This window comes from Diabrotica undecimpunctata, chromosome 4, assembly GCF_040954645.1.
Source record: "Diabrotica undecimpunctata isolate CICGRU chromosome 4, icDiaUnde3, whole genome shotgun sequence".
Classification (NCBI taxonomy): Eukaryota; Metazoa; Arthropoda; class Insecta; order Coleoptera; family Chrysomelidae; genus Diabrotica; species Diabrotica undecimpunctata.
This window is the reverse complement of record NC_092806.1, coordinates 48,940,173-48,960,032: the sequence shown is the minus strand read 5'-3', so window position 1 is coordinate 48,960,032 and position 19,860 is coordinate 48,940,173. Positions and strand designations below refer to the sequence as shown.

At 30.8% G+C, this 19,860-nt stretch overlaps 1 protein-coding gene across 1 annotated transcript; it reads right to left on the bottom strand.

Moving 5' to 3' along the window:
• Positions 1-11,409: 11,409 nt before the first annotated feature.
• On the bottom strand, positions 11,410-13,206 carry LOC140438237 (uncharacterized). The gene is made up of 2 exons (XM_072527935.1): positions 13,060-13,206; positions 11,410-12,970 (listed from the first exon to the last, which is right to left on the bottom strand). The coding sequence occupies exon 2, from the start codon at positions 12,830-12,832 to the stop codon at positions 11,663-11,665; it is 1,170 nt and encodes a 389-aa protein (XP_072384036.1). The 5' UTR covers positions 12,833-12,970; positions 13,060-13,206; the 3' UTR covers positions 11,410-11,662.
• Positions 13,207-19,860: the final 6,654 nt, after the last annotated feature.

Here is a 19,860-nt window from a genome sequence, read left to right as displayed (position 1 = left end):
TTGTCTCGTACGCAAATATAAATAAAAAAAAAATAAAATTATCATCGCCTCTATTTATACATTTTGTAAAAACTTTTGCTCATGTCTTGTAAATTTAGTAAGGGCCTGCTTAATTGTATTCATTCCTGTCTCTGTGAAGCGTGTTATTTCTATATTATCGACACTGCTGCTCAGCACTTTATTCTAAAATGGTAGCCTGGATATTACTTTGCATGAGCAGTCTGGTAGTTGAACGCCGTAGGTACTTACGGGTTTGCGTAGGTATTTGCATAGAACCACTTAAATATTTATTAAACATTCTGGCTATTTTAATTATTTTAAATACTTTTTCAATATCAAATAACTTGTTAAAATTATACCACAAATTATAAAATATAACACTTTACTTTTGATAGTGTTTTCAGAATGGACGGTCTCAAATTAGAATTTTAAATTAACCCTAGAATATCTGAAATATCTGTGGTTGGTCATTTAAATACAAACGGTTTTTATAAAGTAGTTTTTACGCTATAAAGTAGTTTATGACTTTTCCAATATGTAGCTGTAACACATTTATATAACAAGTTTATTTTAGTTTCCAACCTTACAACATTAGCAGTTGATAAAAAATGTGACTCTTACAATTTTAAACAGGCAGAGTTTTGTCTAAATTTAATATTTTTTACTTAGATGTTGCCAAAATTGCGTTAGAAAATTATTGAAGTAATTAAAACTTGCATTCACTGAGATTAATAATTATAAAGTTTGGTGTATATTTACTTATTTATTTGTCTAATTATCTTATCGTTCAACGGTAACGGTTAATTACCAAAAACACAATAAAAACTACAATTAATTACGCACTAGCTCAGTGTTTAAAATATCCTTTTTGACGTAATCATTACTAAAGTCTATTTTCTAACTGCCCCTTAACATATTGAAAGATATAGGAGTGAATGACATGCTTCTGTAATTCGTCTTTTAGTTTATCAGAATCATCGAGGCGGGTTTTATAAATAACCGATTTAAGATATTCACAAAAAAGAAGTCTAACGGATTTAACTCTCGAGATATCGAATGCTTTCCGTAGTTTACTTTAGAGCAATTTATATTTAGAAATCGTTTTTTTTTAACAAGTCAGATCCACCACCATTCTGTTTTATATAATTTATTACATTTAGTTAAAAAAAAAACGACCAATGTCCCGTTGGTATTTTGAGCAAAAAAATCTGTGTACCCTAAATAAAAAAGTGCAGGGAGGCGAAAGAAAACTGGATGTCAACAAAATGCCTAGAAATCGTACAACTTCAGGAAAAATATGACACCTTTAATATTCATAAAAAAGTAAAAAAAAAAATTACAGGTAAAATGAAAACTAATTGCAGATAACGAAAGTAAAAGCCTAAGCCTAGACTTGATAACAGCGCCATTCAATAAGATATATGACACTGGCAAAATACCAACAGATTGGCTAAAATCAACATTCGTAGCATTACCAAAAAAAAATCGAATTCCTCACAATGCGATGATTATCGAATATTAAGCTTGGTGTCTCATGCCCTTAAAACTTTTCTCAGAATTATCCATACACGAATTTACAAGAAGTGCCACTTTCAGATGAGCGACACTCAATTCGGATTCCGAGACGGATTGGGAACGTTGGATAATGGACTCTGAAATAGAAACAAGAATAGATGCCTTTGAGATGTATATATAAAGACGAATAATGAGAATTTCATGGGTACAAAAAGTTACTAATGTTGAGGTACTTCGTCGCATGTGTAAACAAAAAGAATTTCTAAGAATAATCAAAGAGAGGAAAATGCAATACTTGGGTCATATGTTCAGAGGCGAAAGATATGAATTACTTCAAGATATACTGGAAGAAAAAGTACCGGACAAAAAACCAGTAGGAAGACTCCATAACTCATGGCTGAAAGATCTGAGGAGATGGTTCGACCGCTCATCCGCAGAAAACTTTCGCGCAGCAGTTTCCAAAACTACAATTACCATTTGGATCGCCAACCTTCGAAAGAAGACGGCGCCATGAGAAGAAGACCCTAAAAATAGGCGGGTTAAAACTCTTTGCACAAAAATAGTACAAGCATTTTTTTCTTTTGTTTTTGTAGTTTACAAATTTATTCTGTAATATCTACCAAAAACACTTCCACAATGTTTCAACTATACTGTTCCTAATTTTGATTGCGATTTTGATTGCATTCTCATTGACATTTTTTTGCCTAGTACTTTTTCTTTTAAAGACGTTTCTTTTGTTATACTTACAAGCACTAGTTCTACTTTAGCACTCATCTCACAGCATCTTTTCTATTTTGATTGGGCATAATCCACAATTTAAGTTTAAGATATGTTTATTAACGTTTTAATTTTCACTTCGGAAATTGTTCTCAAAATCCTCCTTCTCTATCCTTTATCCTTCGTAAGGATGTGGTGACGTTATGGTATTTGACGAGTGTTTGCTATCCATTCTTCTCTCTGCTGTGCTGCCTCAGACAGAGAGTAACCGGTAGCGCACTTTATTTGGTCTGACCATCGGAGTAGCGATCTTCCTCGAGTTCTTTTACCATCTACCTTGCCTTCAGCCACCAAGCTGCTCAAAATACAAGACATTATTTATTAATGTTTTGATATCAAATGTGGGTGAATTACTTCCCTTTAGTAGTCGCTAGGAATTTTTGAAAATTAGTAGTCGCGCACGGTCGAAACGACCGTTTGGTTTTTTACTTCTTAGTTTGTGTTAATAAAAGTATTTGGAGCCAGTTTAAGTAAAACACGATTTTATTAAGGTTTAGTAAGTAGAGTAACATATTACAAAATAATATAAAAAGTAAACTAATGTTAAAAACACTGGACAGAACAATAAAAAAACTATTTTCTACTCCGATAAAAAAAGGAAACTTTTAGTTAATCCGATAAGTTCAGTTTGGCACTCTTCGCATACTGCACGTGTATGTTCTCTGCAAAAAACTTTTTACATTTACAGCAGGAAACAGTCGTTTTCCAGTTCTTTTTACGGTCGCAAAAGTAGCATCTACCATGTACTGCTTGATTCGTTGGAGTGCGGTCTGTGTTAGGAATATTACATATGGCCTTAATACGTAACTTCAGATCTCAATTTAAATTGTCCACTGTTGCTCGGACCCGTAGATGTTCATCCATAAGAGAAAATGCTAAATGCTTCAAAAATTTTCTTCTAAGCATTTTATTATCAGCAAGGTTGTTACTTGCATGAATCACTAGCGAATTAATGCCTGCGATCTTTAGTATGGTGTTAAAAATTACCATGGGCCAACGTCTTGTTTTTCGCGAAACATCATAAGAGGATAGCTGATCAACGACGTCAACCCCGCCTTTTGTTTTGTTATAAAACGTCAGAATTTCTGGTTTATAATGTTTAAATGTTTCTCTGTCTATAGCATCGTCATCATGAAGACTTGAAACAAGCACCTTGTTTCTTTTTGGGGATATATGACACTAAGGTACATGTATCGCTAAAGGCAAACATACTTGATTTTAGAGAACGAGATCCTTGAAGTAATTCAGGGGGCAGTTCCCTTTTGTTCTTTCTATGGTCCCCACAACAGTCAACCAAAATTATTTTTTTAAAACATCTATTAGAGGAATGCTAATGAACCAATTATCTAGAGTAATGTTGCGCCCAGAATTCTTTATTGACGCACACATTATTTCTACAACTTTTTTCGTGTAATTGTCTACAGTAAATGGGCCATCTGGTTGACGACCCACATAAACCTCCATATTTTGCTTGGAATATATTGTATCCAAGGGCAATTCCCTTATAATTTCAGGAAGCATTTCAGCGCATGTTAAATTTTGCGAAGAGTTATATCCCGATTTACACTTTTCTACGAATTTGTCAAAAAATACTCGGATGGCGGCTATCTTATCCAGTCTCCTACGTTCTTTACGATCGACCTTATCATCAAATCTAATGCATCTTAGAAGAAACCGAAATCGGGATAAGGACATAACTAGTCTAAATATTTCGATACCTTTGCCATTAGTTTGCCAGATATCTTCTGTATTCAGGTGATATGTCCCTGCCAAATATAAAAGGCCTATAAAAGCGCTAATTTCAGATGGGTTTGTAAGCTTTGCATCCCTCTCCCTAGAGAAATTGCTTGCTATACTTTCAATGTATTCAGTGGATTCTATAATTATGTAAATCGTGTCCTCGTCAATGAAATAACTCCATATTTCATAAATGTCTTTCAACTTTTTCGTAAATCTATTAGGCCCAGGTGATTGTTTTACTAAATTAGGCTTGCTCATACGTACTCTTTTGTTTTTTCTTTGATGCTTTCTCCGCACTGTACCATCTTTTCCCCTAAAAACACTTTCTTCTTGTACATTATTCAGTAAAACTTCTCCTATTTCCTCTAAATCCTGTTCTTGTTTGCTTTCCGAATCTTCCAACCTCTCATCAATAACTTCCGGATTTACTTCATTCTCGTCATCGTCGTCGTCATATATCAAGCGGTTCTTCTTCCATGAGGGCTTGAAGTCTCCTTTGTTCCTTCTCATAGTCCATTCTAAAAATAAAGCCAAACAAGTTATATATAAAAGTTTGCTGTAGCTTAAAATTTAAAAAAATTAATATTTGATTCTCAATAATAGAACAAAGAAAATTATGAAATATCGTAATAGTAATTTGTTGCAAAGTAATTTCAAATTTGATGACTAATTACATGGTAAAAGAAAGAGAGGTATATTTAAAAGGTTACTAAACAATAAGACAAAAGTATAATAGTATATTATTTAAAAAAAAAAACTAGCGTTTATACATACCTAAAGGTGATAAGAAACACAATAAAACGATTTATAAAAACTTTTTAGTTTTTATAAAATTTGGAACTTATGACCTTTGCGCTTTAAGTCCTAATCAACAAACCTCCCGCTACTCTGATTTAGTACTGAGGCTCCTTGTATCGAATAAGTAAGCTACTTATTCGTGCGGTAATTTTTAATACGTGCGGTCTTTTTGACGATGTAGCGACTAGTTAAGGGTTAAAATTTTGTTGATTCTAGTTGTGCCTTATTTATATATTGAAGATGATGAATCTGTTTGTTTAGATTCGACGTTAGTTAGTAAAACAATAATAGACAAAGAAGCTTGAGTACCAATTTTTAATTTAACTTTCACCTATTTGTTTTTTTAAATTAGATTTTAAATTGTTTTGTTATTGTCTTTCACTAAACTGTCGTAACAATATTAGCGGGATTACTAATGTACTCACACTACTTACCTTGCACACTGAGATACCAGTGGGTATACACATGAATATTACTAGCACAATGGCATACCAATAACTATCAAGCGCCAGCTAGTCTACCTAAACTGACAGGTGTGAATATTTACTAGCATGCCAGTTTCTGGCAAGCTAGCCAATCGCAAATAATTTATTTTTTCGTGCCAGTAGTGTGCTGTTTGATCTAATGCGCATGCGTGGACAGTAACACAGGCATGTGTAAACGCACGTGACAGCTGCTGGTATTTTTCGTATTTTTTACTTCTATTTGGATTTCATTATTAAATTCCTAACCATGACACATAATACGTATTGTTATGAGCAATACGTGTTTGCTTAATTTACTCCGAATACTTCAAGAAATTCAAAAACTTAAAAAAACACTCCATTACTCACAAATGTGTTTTGTTAAAGCTTGACGTACTTCTATGGGTTGATTAAGCGGACACAGTTAAAAAAATCTCCGTATAACACAAAAGGGGTATTAAAACCATTCCTTTGTATATAGTTCCAATTTCACATAGCGATCGGTAACTTAATCCGGGTGTCCTTAATCTTGTTTAGGATTTTGTTTTCCTTAACCTCTTAAATTTTTGTGACTAACGATCGTTTTCCAGTAAGCCATAAACAGGAGTAATAGCAAGCATTATTTTGTAAAATAGGGGTTTTTAGAAGTATTCGAAACTGTTTTATAGGCGTTCCACGCGTGAGAGAGTTGCGTATAGAGCGAATAAAGAGCTTTTCAAGAAGCAATAAAGTTGAAAGAAATCGTGGATTTCCCGGTGATTTTCGACTTAAACAAAAATTGTATGTTAAATCGTAAAACGCGAAAAATCAGACTTGAATCGATAATCGCTTAGATCAGCTTAGATTGCAACCTCCGGTGAAATTCGTTTTTAAAAATATTTTAAATCAAACGGTAGTACTATTATGTAGTAAAAACTATGTAATAATCGAAATTTTTACCTTTTAATTCAAGTTCTGGTCGATTATAGCTAAACCTATTAAAATGTAATGGTTTCAGTATACACGGTGTGCCAAAAACAGCGGGACGTTCGAATATTTCGAAAATTAACATCGTATCGGAAAATAGAAAAAAATAATAAAAACGGGTGTGGCAGTCCAGAGGGACTGCCGGTAGAAGTTATACTTCTATACACGCGGTCGCCGTTACAAATTTATATGGGAGTGAATCTGCACAATCATTACATATGTAATGCTATAGGTAAAAGAGAGCAGAAAGAGAAACAGAATTAGGTATATAGGTATATGGTGCATCGTTTGCTGTATATAAACAACATTTGACTTGTAATAGGATGATTTTATCAAAATGTAATAATTTTTTGTTTTCATATATGTATGAAAGGAGTTGAATGAAAAAAATTTTTTTTACACATACTCTGCAGTAAAATTCATTGTTTATTTTGGTATTAGTATAAAAATACAATACAATACACTACAACATAATTCAATATAATAATACAATACAAATTAAAATGCAATACTCATAAGTATTTAAAAATGACAATATACATAACTTACTTACGCATATGTTTAATATACGCATATAACTTCAAAAACTGAGCAATAAATCGCTGTTGTAAAATTTTGATTCTAAACTCCATTAAAAATTTGTAAAATCGTTATTTTTATATAGATAAACAAAAGTATCATTTTTAATCCTACCCTATTATCGAATTTTTCGTTTCCAACATTAATTTTTTCAAAACAAATTTTTTTTGGGGCGAGAGTATTTTTTATATACACCTGTTTGTAAAAATTTGTTCACAATACATTTTATTGTTTTAAACACAGTAATTATTATTTTTAAATATTTTTTAACAAAAAAAAAAAGAAATTGCCTCACCGTGACATGTTAGCACATTGCCGTGACCAGAATTCGAACCTGGGTTACCACGGCCACAACGTGGGATCCGAACAACTAGTCCATTAGATGATCACGGCTAATTGGGCGATGTGTATTACGATTATAGTTCGAATATTTTAAAACTTTAACCAAAGATTCCATTAAATCAAATTTAGGTCAGTTGTTCACAAAAGAAACAATGTACTTAATATTAATTTAATATACCATTTTATAGAAATAAGTACGCTAATAATTAAAAATAAAGTAATCAATCAGTGGAAATAATAACAAATAAATAATGTTTCCGATTCTAAAAATACTAAGATATTAAATAAATAATATTCATCATTATTTAAAAATGACAATAGGTATACATAGCTTACTTACCCATATGTTTAATTATTTACCATGATAATAATATTAATACAAATCTAATTAAAATGAAATATTCATAAGAATTTAAAAATGACAATATACGTAACTTACTTACGCATATGTTTAATTTACCATGATAACAATATTAATAAAAAAAAATATTGTTTTGTGATACAACTGTCAATTTAGCTGACATTGATAAATACAATATTTAATTGTTGTTTGTTTCTTTCTTGAGATATTTACAAGTTTTAATTTATAATTTAACATGTCTAAAGTCCAACGCGCGTCTAGAAGTATAACTTCAAAAACCAACAACTCGGATTATTTTGTAGATTTTCATTTTATTTTAAAATTTAGCATTTTTGCGTATATTACATATATTTAATAAAATTAACGTGGGGTTTTTAAATATTTCAAAAATAAAAAAGGAAATTCATATTGGGATTCGAACTCACATACACCAGCGTATGAACAAAACACGTAAAATATTTGCCAATTAGACATGACACAAACGTATTTCAAAATTGACAGTTCTCAGTCATACAGTGATTTATTGAGATTATTATTTTGAAATACAAAAGTCTAAAATAATTATGAACATTTAATAAATAATACAAAACATATCACATAATTATTAATATTAATAAATATTATATTATATTATATATATATATATATATATATATATATATATATATATATATATATATATATATATATATATATATATATATATATATATATATATATATATAAGTGTAATATCATACCCTTATTCATGTGAAGAGATAGCAGTTTGAATTCGTCTAAAAAGAGTTTATTATCGTTAAAATTCTACAATATAAATTATTAACAATAATAACATAACTAAAATAACTTAACAAATTATACAAACCTAAAAAGAGAATCAAGAACAATGCTATTTCTTACGCCATTAAGTAATTTGACAATTGTACCATACAATTTACAATATGTCAATGTCAATAAAACTTAAACAGTCATACAACCTAAAACTTTAAATAACTAAAAATAACTAAGCCCTGCTGTTTCACTTAAAATAAACATAGGTTTACTTTTACATCCCCCTACCAAAAAGGTATGATAAACCATCTAAGTATATGGTTTATCACAAGGCATCAATTTTGAAATATGGAAATAATTCATATCATTCTTTTTGTATCCAATATCTACTTCATATAATGTATTTGAAATTTGTTTTTTTATTTGAAATGGACCTACTCTTACTTCGTCAAGTTTTTTCTATTTAGTTTTGATTTATTTTCTACATATGCCCAATCTCCCTCTTTGAATTCATAGGATTTTCTATTTTTGTCATACAGTTTTTTATTATATTCATGATGTCGTACCGAATTTTTATAGGCTATTTCTTTATCTTTTGATACATTTGTTGTCTCACACAGTTCCTCGGGAACAATCGGATCTGCTTTTCCAAAAAGCAAATATTCTGGGCTATATCCGGTTACGGAATGATCTGTTTTATTGTATTCCTCTATACATTCTTCAGCTATTTTTGTCCATGCTCGAATTCTAGTTTCATTTTGTTTGCATCTTATTCTGTTAACTAATGTCTGATTAAGTCTTTCATTTAATCCATTCGAGAATGGACAGTCTACTGCTGTAAAAATTAATTGAATATTTAAATGTTTCATATGATTTCTAAATATTTTGGAATTAATTCCTGGATACTGATCTGTTAATAATGTTTTTATGGGGTGTTTATCTTGAATTTTGGCGATTAATTTTATGAAATCATCTGTGGTCTGATTTTTAGAAGTAACTGCAAACGCATATCTGGTGAAGTGATCTACAAGTAAGTGGAGGTATTTTTTTGTCGAACGATTTCCACCAAATCCTCCTATTGTATCTAAGGACATTATCTGAAAAGGTTCTTTTGCTGGACCCAATTGTGACAGAAGACCATATTTTGGACCGATTCTTGTTTTATTTTTACAGCAGATCTCGCATTTTTGACAGATATCCTTTGCTAGTGAATCTATATTCTTAATGTAGTAAAAATTTCTAATTTTGTTTGTTACTTTACCAGCACAAATATGACCATAAAATTTGTGAACTTTTGTTATTAACTCTTTTCCAAAATCTTTGGATAAAATTATTCTTTTTTCATTCTTCCTTAATTTATAAAATATATCTTGGTTCAAAATTGTTCCTCTCATTGTATCTATAACTTGTCGATTATTATTTTGGTCTTGTTTTATCTCAGTTAATGTGACTAGGTTTACTGTTCTTATGAATGTTTCTGCATTTTTCATATTTTCCAACACTGGGTTTCTAGAAAGGCAGTCTGCTTCTACATTTTCTTTTCCAGGTTCATATTTAATGTCGAAGTCAAATTGTGAAAGAAAATGTGTCATATCTCCTAATTCTTCATCTGGTCTTGTACGAAGTTCTCTTCCCTCAAGGGGTTTATGATCAGTAATAACGAGAAATTTTCTTCCCATTAGCCAGTATTGCCAAAATTTTATTGCTTCTTTAATTGCCAGGCATTCTAAAAAAATAGCCTTTTTATTTTTTTGATATTTGTTCAATTTTTTTGAAAAGTATGCTACGGGTTTCATTTCTCCATCTCTTTGTTTTTGTTTCAGAACCGCACCAATTCCTAGAACACTAGCATCTGTATATATAGTTGTAGGAGCATTTGGGTTAAAAATGGCTAGTATAGGTTCAGAACAGAGGATATTCTTTGCCCTATCAAAAGCTGTTTGGCAGCTTAAAGACCAGTGGAATTTGATATCTTTTCTAAGTAAATTATGTAGTGGCTCTAATAACCTAGCTGAATCTTTTATATATTTGTGGTAAAAATTTACTTTTCCCAAAAACTGTCGTACTTTTTTTCTCGTGTCTGGTGCTGGAAAATCTCTGATCGATATTAAATTATCATGTAACGGACGAACTGAATTGTGTCCCACAATGTGTCCCAAATATTTAACCTCTTCTCTTGCAAAATTACATTTTAGAAGTTTGAGCCTAAATCCCTCTTCAATAATTGCTTTCATAAGTCTTTCTATATGGTCTAAGTGTTCTTCAAATGATAATGAGAATATTAAAATGTCATCTATGTAGTTTATACAAAATGAATTTAAATTATGCTTCCTGATAATATTACTTAAAATTCTTTGAAATATTGCGGGAGATGTTTTAAGCCCAAAAGGTAAGCATTTCCATTGCCAATGACCACTTTGGGTAACGAAGGCTGTCTTGTATTTATCTTTTATCCGAACTGGAATACACCAAAAAGCAGAATTTATATCTAAAGTAGTAAAGAACCTAGCATTCCTTGTTTTGGTCAAAATCTCGTCAATTAAAGGAAAAGGTTGGGGTTCAGGAATAATTAATTTGTTTAACTCACGAAAGTCAATGCACAATCTTGTTTTAGATCCTTCATCTTTTTTAAAAGCCAATGTAACAGGTGCTGCAAAAGGTGAAGATGATTCTTCTATTAAATTTGCTTTTAATAATTGTCCTATTTGAAATTCTATCTCTTTTTGGTCTTCTATCGAGCATCTATAGGGTCTTTTTGCAACAAATTTATGTTCTAACAGTTTAATTTGAGCTTCATTATTTTGAACCTGCCCAATGTCAAATTTATGTTTTGCAAAAATATTGTCATATTTATTTAGTAATATTTCTATTTTAGTTTTCTGATATGGCAATAAATGTTGTAATTTTGCTTCAAAAAGTTCTGTGGGAATTCCCTCATTAAAGTTTATGGAGTATTCTGTAATATTAATATTATAATTAAATTTTTCGATTTTTTCTTCAATTTTTCCGTATAATCTTTGATAAATCTCTAAATCAAAATCTTGTTTCATTTGAAAATTTAAAATAGAATCTAATCCGAGTAGAATATCGTACTCAAAATATTCATCATTAATTACAAAAAGATTAATATTTTTCTCAATTTTATTAATTTTCAGTTTTGCAATTAGTTTTCCTGTAAAATTTGTTCTGCCATTTATCGTTTTAAACATATTCCTATCTTCTTGAATATCTAATCCTAACTTTCTTGCCACCTCCGAATTCAGAAGAGTAACATTTGAGCCTGGGTCATAAACTCCACATAATTCTTTATTATTTAGGAATACTTTTAATTTGATCAATGGCAGCAAATCTAGTTTTTTTGTTCAGTTACTGTTTCATTTAATGTCTCCTGTATAGCAATATTATTGATATATTTAATATCATTTGATTTGTTTTCTTTTGTTACCTTTTTATCTTTTTGCTTTAAACGGCATATTGCCTCTGGATGAAACCTCCCAGGGAATCCTTTTCTATCACAATATTGACAAGTAGTTTTCTGTTCTTCTGGTATTATAGTAGATTTTTGATAAAAATTTGGTTTTGTCTCCAATTTATTCTTCTTTTTTATAACTAAACTTTCCAATTTTCGTAATTCACCTACCAATTTTTCCATTGTTGTAACGTCAGCTCTATTAATATTATCTTGTATATAAATTGGCAAATTTGTTACAATTAAATCAATTAGTATATCAATGGGAAAATCATTCTTTATATTTAGCAATAAATTTTCTTTACGAAACGCATAATCAACAATACTACCACCTATATACCTAAAAGAATAAGCTTGCCTATGATTATGCCAACCTGTTTCACAAAAACTATCTAAAAAATTAATTTTCCATACCTCAAAACTGTTATCTAAGCCTAATGTTATTATTTTTGATTCAAACCATTCTTTTGCTATTCCATCAAGAAACAAACGTAGAATCAAAATCTTGTCTTCATCAGCAACCACCTCACATCGCAAACATTCTGATTCGAAGGTCTTGAGCCATGAATTCATTGGAACATTATTTCCATCAAAATTTCGAAGTACAAAATCATCTTTTATTTTTTTTAAATTTTTCTTTTCAACTTTAGGTAAATTTGTGTCATTAAATTTCTGGAGCAACTCAGCAAATGATGGAAATTGTTCAGCTGTTTCTATCTTCTCATACACTGGTAATAAGGTCTGTTGTAAGTACTCACTTTGATAAACCACATCACCATCTGAATCAAAATAAATCTCCTTCAAATTGTCTTCTAATGCTATAGTACATGTTCTAAAGGATCCTCTTGTTTTCATAGATGCTAATATATTCTTCACTTTTTTCAGATGAAATAGTTCAGAATGATCAATTTGAAGTTGTTTTTCAAAGGGGATTTCATAATAAAAACGGGACCCTGTTGGCTGCAGCCACTTAAATTTATATACATTTTTCTTACTATCACTACTGTTTGCTTCTATAGCCATGCAAATTCTCATTGATGTAAAATTCATTCTTAAATATCGTTTTATCCAAATAACGGCTTGGAAATTTATAGTTATCACTATATTTTTTTTATCAGCTTAAGTTCTTGATTTATAAGTGTAATATCATACCCTTATTCATGTGAAGAGATAGCAGTTTGAATTCGTCTAAAAAGAGTTTATTATCGTTAAAATTCTACAATATAAATTATTAACAATAATAACATAACTAAAATAACTTAACAAATTATACAAACCTAAAAAGAGAATCAAGAACAATGCTATTTCTTACGCCATTAAGTAATTTGACAATTGTACCATACAATTTACAATATGTCAATGTCAATAAAACTTAAACAGTCATACAACCTAAAACTTTAAATAACTAAAAATAACTAAGCCCTGCTGTTTCACTTAAAATAAACATAGGTTTACTTTTACATATATATAATATTAAATATATATATATATATATATATATATATATATAATATTAAATATATATATATATATATATATATATATATATATATATAAATATATATATATATATATATATATATATATATATACAAAAGGAACATTTTTATTCTCGAGAGAGAAAGAGAGAGAAAATATATCTTCTGCCTCTCTTACTCAATATCTTACATATGTAATGATTTCACCGATTCACTCCCGTACAAATTTCCAACGTAGAGCGCGCGTATAAAAGTATAACTTCAAAAATTTACAATAGTTTTTTAAAACCTATCAAATGACACCAAACGCAAAACCCTACCTATACCCGTGGGGGTTGAGGTAACTTTGAAATCTAAAATGGAAACCCCAATTTTTATTGCAGATTTAGATTTTTGATGGAAAAATACGTATGTAACTTTTATTATGGACACTTTTTGGACCGGGGACAACTTTAAAACCTTAAACAGAAAACACAGTGTTTTATTGCAGACTTGTTTTCTAAGTCAAAAAGTAAATAAGTTTTATAAGAATTTTTTTTTTCATCAGATCAGATCAGAAGCTGACAAACAAATTTTTGTGGTATTAAATTCATTTTTTTACGTACAATCTAAATCTAAAATTAAAAAGGGGGATTGTATTTAAGATTTGAAAGTTGTTCCTTGTCCCACTCCAAGGACGTAGGGGTGAGGGTCGTATTTGGCGCCAATCGATAAATTTTTAAAAGATAATAGAAGCGTGTTTTTGGTTTTTTATTTAGATATGTATTTCTAAAGAAATTAGACCATTTCCATCATTTTTTTAGGGTATCAAGATAAATTGTACTTTTCTGATTACAGCGTCATCTGACAATAATTCAAAAAAATATTCTCGAATAAAAGTTACTTATTTTCTTATTGGAAATCCAAATCTAAAATAAAAAATAGGAACTCCCATTTAAGATTTCAAAGTTGCCCCCACCGCACATCTAAGGTGTGGGTGTAAAATAACGTGAATTTTAAGCTTTTCGATCCAATGTAATCTCGCGAAATATTTGCGAGTCCCGCTTCCTTTGGCGCACTCGGTATATACGGGCATCTTGGAACTTAGATAGCTAAAAGATACGTGTATTCGCCCTTACTGCCGAATGGTGTAGGTTCCATTTTCACTACGAAAGCAGAAAGTCTTGGCTGGGCAACTGTTGCAATTGAGGCCTCCAACATCGCGTCGTAATCTGTCCAGTACAGCTCCAATACTGTTATTTATTCGAAATATTTATTAAACAGTAGGTATTGTATGTAACTGTATATCCACATTCGAGATGTGGATATACAGAAGGATACTAAAAATATCTTATGTGGACCATTATGTTGAGGTCCTACAGCGCATGACAAAAGAAAAAGAAGTGCTTAATTTAATTAAACAACGCAAGCTTGAGTACCTCGGCCACGTGATGCGGAACGAAGAAAAATATCGAATTCTTCAACTTGTTATGCAGGGTAAAGTATTTGGCAGAAGAGGACCGGGACGCCGTCGTATCTCGTGGTTGAAAAATCTCCGACAATGGTTTGGGATGACCTCATCGGAGCTGTTTCGCAGAGCAGTCAACAAAACCATGATAGCCTTGATGATCGCCAACATCCGGACCGGATAAGGCACTGAAGAAGAAGAAGAAGAAGATATTGTATATCTGTGTACAGAAGTCATAGTATGTAAAATGCTTCCTGACTAAAAACTGCATATGGCACATTTTTATTGTCGTACAGCTATTTACAGGTGTCTTTGAAAGATCTGGATCAGGACAATTTCTTCTATCAGAATAAGATGAGTATATTTTCATTGTTGTTTATTCAAAAGAAATGCAAATTAATGCTTCGAGAAATTTTCTATACCATAATAAGTTTCATTTAGAAATTTTTTAGCAGAATCTTTTTGTTTTAGAAATATCTTATTTTTGTTTCATTTATTTGATCCTTGTCTTATTTCTGTATTAGGTATATGATATTATAGCTCGATGTTGAGATAGATTGCTGAGTAACCTAAATTTTGTGGGTAATGATGTTGTTGAAAGAAGAAGAAGATGGAGGGAAGTTGCCAGGAATCGACAGGAGTGGCGACTTCTTTGTGAGCAGACCAAGATCCACAACGGATTGTCGAGCCACGTATGATGATGACGATGATGTTGTTGAAAACCCAAGTATCCTTTTCATATTTAAGAATTGGTCGTATGTGCTGGTAAAAAGTTTTTTCCATTAAAATGTTTGGTATGTTCGCTTTAAAAACTTTTTGTTGTCGTAAAAATACTTGTGGAAAATTTTAATGCTAAAGTTGGATAAATGGCAACGCGCAATATAACTGCAATATTGGACTTAAAATCGACTTTTTTATTGCGAATAGCGGGTTTTACCTTTTAAAAAGATAGTCGTTTGTACACAAAATTCCCTTAAGATCAAGAACAAGACAGACTTAAATATACACAGTGTATATGTAGAGATATTAAACAAGCAACAAATAAAAAATTCACAAGGAAACAAAGTTCCTGTATTTGGCTGTATACCATATATTAAAAATTTTGAATAAAATCCTTTATAAAAAGGTATATAAAAAACCCAGTTGGGCTATGTTGCATTGACAAAACGTTTTTCATCACACCACTCGACACTGTATAGTTGGTTGCCTAACTATAATCACATAATTTTCTCACCACAATTTCATTTCACATACATAATTTAAAACAATAACATTGATGGTTGATACTGTTATAATTTAATTTTATTTCAACTTTCACAATTTTTAAACAACGTTGGATTCTGTCTTAAACAGACATATACAGTTACACTGACTGCTCTGTCATAACTTCCGTCTTAACCTGCCAAAATTGTCATTTCAATCAGTTGCTTTGACAAAGTCCTCGTAGACATACCGTCTCAGGACTCGCAACTAATGTAGAGTCATATGTCGCCCTGTTACCTATCCAACGGTAACTTTAACATCTTAAATGTAAATTAGACATAATGTAGATCAAATCTTATTTAATAATTTTTAAAGGGTTTTTACCCACATATTTAGTGGCTACATCCATGTATTAACTTAACTTAACTATCAAAACTTAAATCTTTTCATGTTCTTTTTAATTAAGTGGTTAAATACTATTTTAGGACACTGATGATGGAATATTTATTCCGAAAACGTTTTGTCAATGCAACATAGCCCAACTGGGTTTTTTATATACCTTTTTATAAAGGATTTTATTCAAAATTTTTAAATAAAAAATTATTAAGGTATTATTATTGTGACCAGTTTAATAGGGATGCTATATGGTAGAGTTTGGAAGAAAAAAATTGGACATAATTTTCCAGAAATCGAAAAACAAAGCGATTTTTACACTACATAATCGTGTTTGAATAAAATATTTGCATTAAAACAACTCATTTGTAGAAAGTAATTTTAAAACTTATTTTTATGAGAGCATGGGTGATTTTCAAAAAAATATGGCATGTCAGATATAAGTAGAAAACATGGAAGAAATCGCAAAACGAAAAAAAAAAAAAACAAAGTACATGGTAGTTAGTAGGTGAAAAATATTAAATATACGGGTTATTCCTATCTTTTTCACGTGTTTGGCTCTTTTTGTTGATACCTTGCCTGTATATGTAATCGAGCCCAGTACCTTCTGCTCGATTACATATACAAGCTAGTTATCAACAAAAATAGCCACATACATAATAAAGAAAGGAATAACACTAGCTTTTAGAACAAACATCAACTTAGGCATGAATGAATTCAAACATGGAATCACACAACAGTTCTTCAATACACGACCATCAAAGTCAAATAACCGCAACACAGTCGTACTCTTTGCAGCGTCGAGAGTACAATTTCCCTTAAAGTAACAAGCAATTATTTTTAGTGCCTTAGAAAATACCAAACTTCAAGACTACCTCTCCCACTTGGAAATATAATTCAACCAAAAAATATAATCTTCTCTTCTAGATTATCTAATAATCGCATATGTATGTATTTATCCAATTAACAAATAGTGAATGATTTTATGAATAATCATAATCAAATAGAAATACAAGGTGAAATTGTCAGAGAAAGAAGTTTAGTTACACCAGCGGAACGACTTGTGCTCTCCGGCGTATGCCCTTCAATACCGCACGACTTGGTAATTAATGAGTTACAAAAAATCGGCATAGTTCCTCTCTCCCCCATGACATTCCTCAAAATTAGCCTGAGTACAATCACATCCTTAGTTTTTTGAAGACAAATCTATATCAGTCCTCACAGTCTAACACTACTAGAGTCATTTACTCTTGTTTTTGACAACACGATATATAGAATATTCATTTCTCGAGATAGTTAAGTTTGCTTTAGATGCAAGAAGCCAAGTTACACTGCTTCACAGTGCTCCGAACCACTAACTCAACTAAACCGCAACCAAAACAATGAAGCATCGGTATCCAGCGCAATAAATATATCTTTGCAATCACCCAATAACACAAACCCTTCTCAGTGTGACTAAATGTCCATTTCTAATATCCCGGAGATACCGAACAAAGCAGATGCATCAAATAAGGACAGTTGCATAAATAATCAACCAAAACGCAACTTTGGTGAAATTATTTCACCTGAAGCAGATCCATCTTTAAAAGAATGTAACATTTTTCCACCACCCAAAGTCCAAGCAAAAGCTAAAGAAAGCTAAAATTAGTTCAGCAAGCACTTTTGAGTACTCATTTTCTCTCTTACTTGACCCTGCTAAAAACTTCATAGAAAATCACCCTCTACCTTTTCCTCCAAACTTTGATCAAGTTAACATGCTCCTAATGAATATCACGGGATCAACAGATCCCATAACCACAATTCAAGAATATACCACAGGCCTATCAGCTTTGTCCCATATGCTCAGTCAAGTTTACCCCCATTTGTAGGAAAGATCCATAAAACGTAAATTCACGTCCATAAGGAAAAAAATATATAATTATCTTGGCAGTGAGGCATCGGACCCGGAAAGTGACATATCTCAATTAAGTCAACATTAAAAATAAGGTGTTAACTGCGTGGAATCAGGAGTGGAATGACTCTAGTTCCAAACTCAGAACGATCAAAAGTGACATTTTTTCATGGAAGTTCAAAACCAGAAGTAGAAGATACCAAACTATTATTACACGTCTACGACTTGGACACTGTAGTTATACTCACCCCTATCTTTACTCAAATAGTGAACCTCCAAAATGCGAAACATGCAATAGAGTAGACAGTATAAAGCACTTCTTGATATACTGTCCTAAATATGTAAATCAAAGACAGTTTTACAATTTGCCAAATAACCTGAAAGCATTCCTCAACAAAAGTTTAGTTCCGGACAATTTATTAGGTTACTTAAAATGTATAAATATGTTACACAAAATTTAATTTTTAAACCTAATTGTTACAAATTTTCAATTATTCACAAATTATAATTAATTGTTACAATGATTGATTGTTACAAATGTTAAATTTAATATTATTACAAATGTTACAGGAATGTTGCTAATAACCTTTGGGTGGATGCGACTTTGTCTCTTTAAATAAAAAAACAACTAAGGCAAATATATTCAGAAAAACAATGGCCAAAAAAAAAGCAATTACACAGCGGTGTATACAAACTTAAATGTAGCGACTGGCCAAAAACTTACATCGGTCAAACTCGTAAAACTTTTATCAAACGTATAAACGAAAATAAAAGCGGTTTCAATAATAGAAAAACAGACTACAGACTCTACGTACACAGTTCGCCTTCTAGACCATAATTATTATTTTAATAACTAATTTCAAATTCTTAACATTCAAAATGAACGCCTTAAGCTGTCTTAATTAGAATCTATAAAAAGCAATTAATTAAAAAATACAGACATACTTCTGAATGACCAACTTGAGACAAAAAGTTCTCCCCTCCTCAACTTATTTAATTAAAGAGTATAAAGTGTAAACACATACCAAAAATAAATCACTTCAATTTGTACCTAATTTATATTTTTTCAAAATTTTTCCGCTGGTTCGCAAATTTAAAAATATTGATTTATTATTTTTTATTGCAAATCGGTACGAGATTTGCAACCTTATAGGAATTATTTGCAATTGATACCACCGCGTACCACCCATAAGCAGCTATTTATTGTACAACAGTAGGCAGTAGGATTGCATTCTGTGGGAAAATTCCATAGCAAAATTTCCGCTTATTTTATAATATGAGAAAATCCAGACTGATTCACAGGTTACTGCTTTCGTCTATGTTCAGAAAATCTACTTCTAGATGAAGAAGATGATATTATAAATATAAAACTGCACTCTGCTGTAGCAGAACCCTATCCTGAATATTCAATAAAAAACGAAGCTAATTTTAATAAAAAACAGGCAGGTGCAAAAATATTAAAAAAAAAACTAATTTTATTAGTACTACTAAAATAACTCTTAGCATTTTAGACACATCTTCTCTTTAGATATTTAACGGTAACAATTTGTATGTTTAAAATAAATATTCCAAATTAATGTATTTATTCACTTTACGAAATTGTACCCAGTATCTAGTTTTAGTATGTGCTAATTGTTTTATTATATAAAATAAAATAAATAGTTAA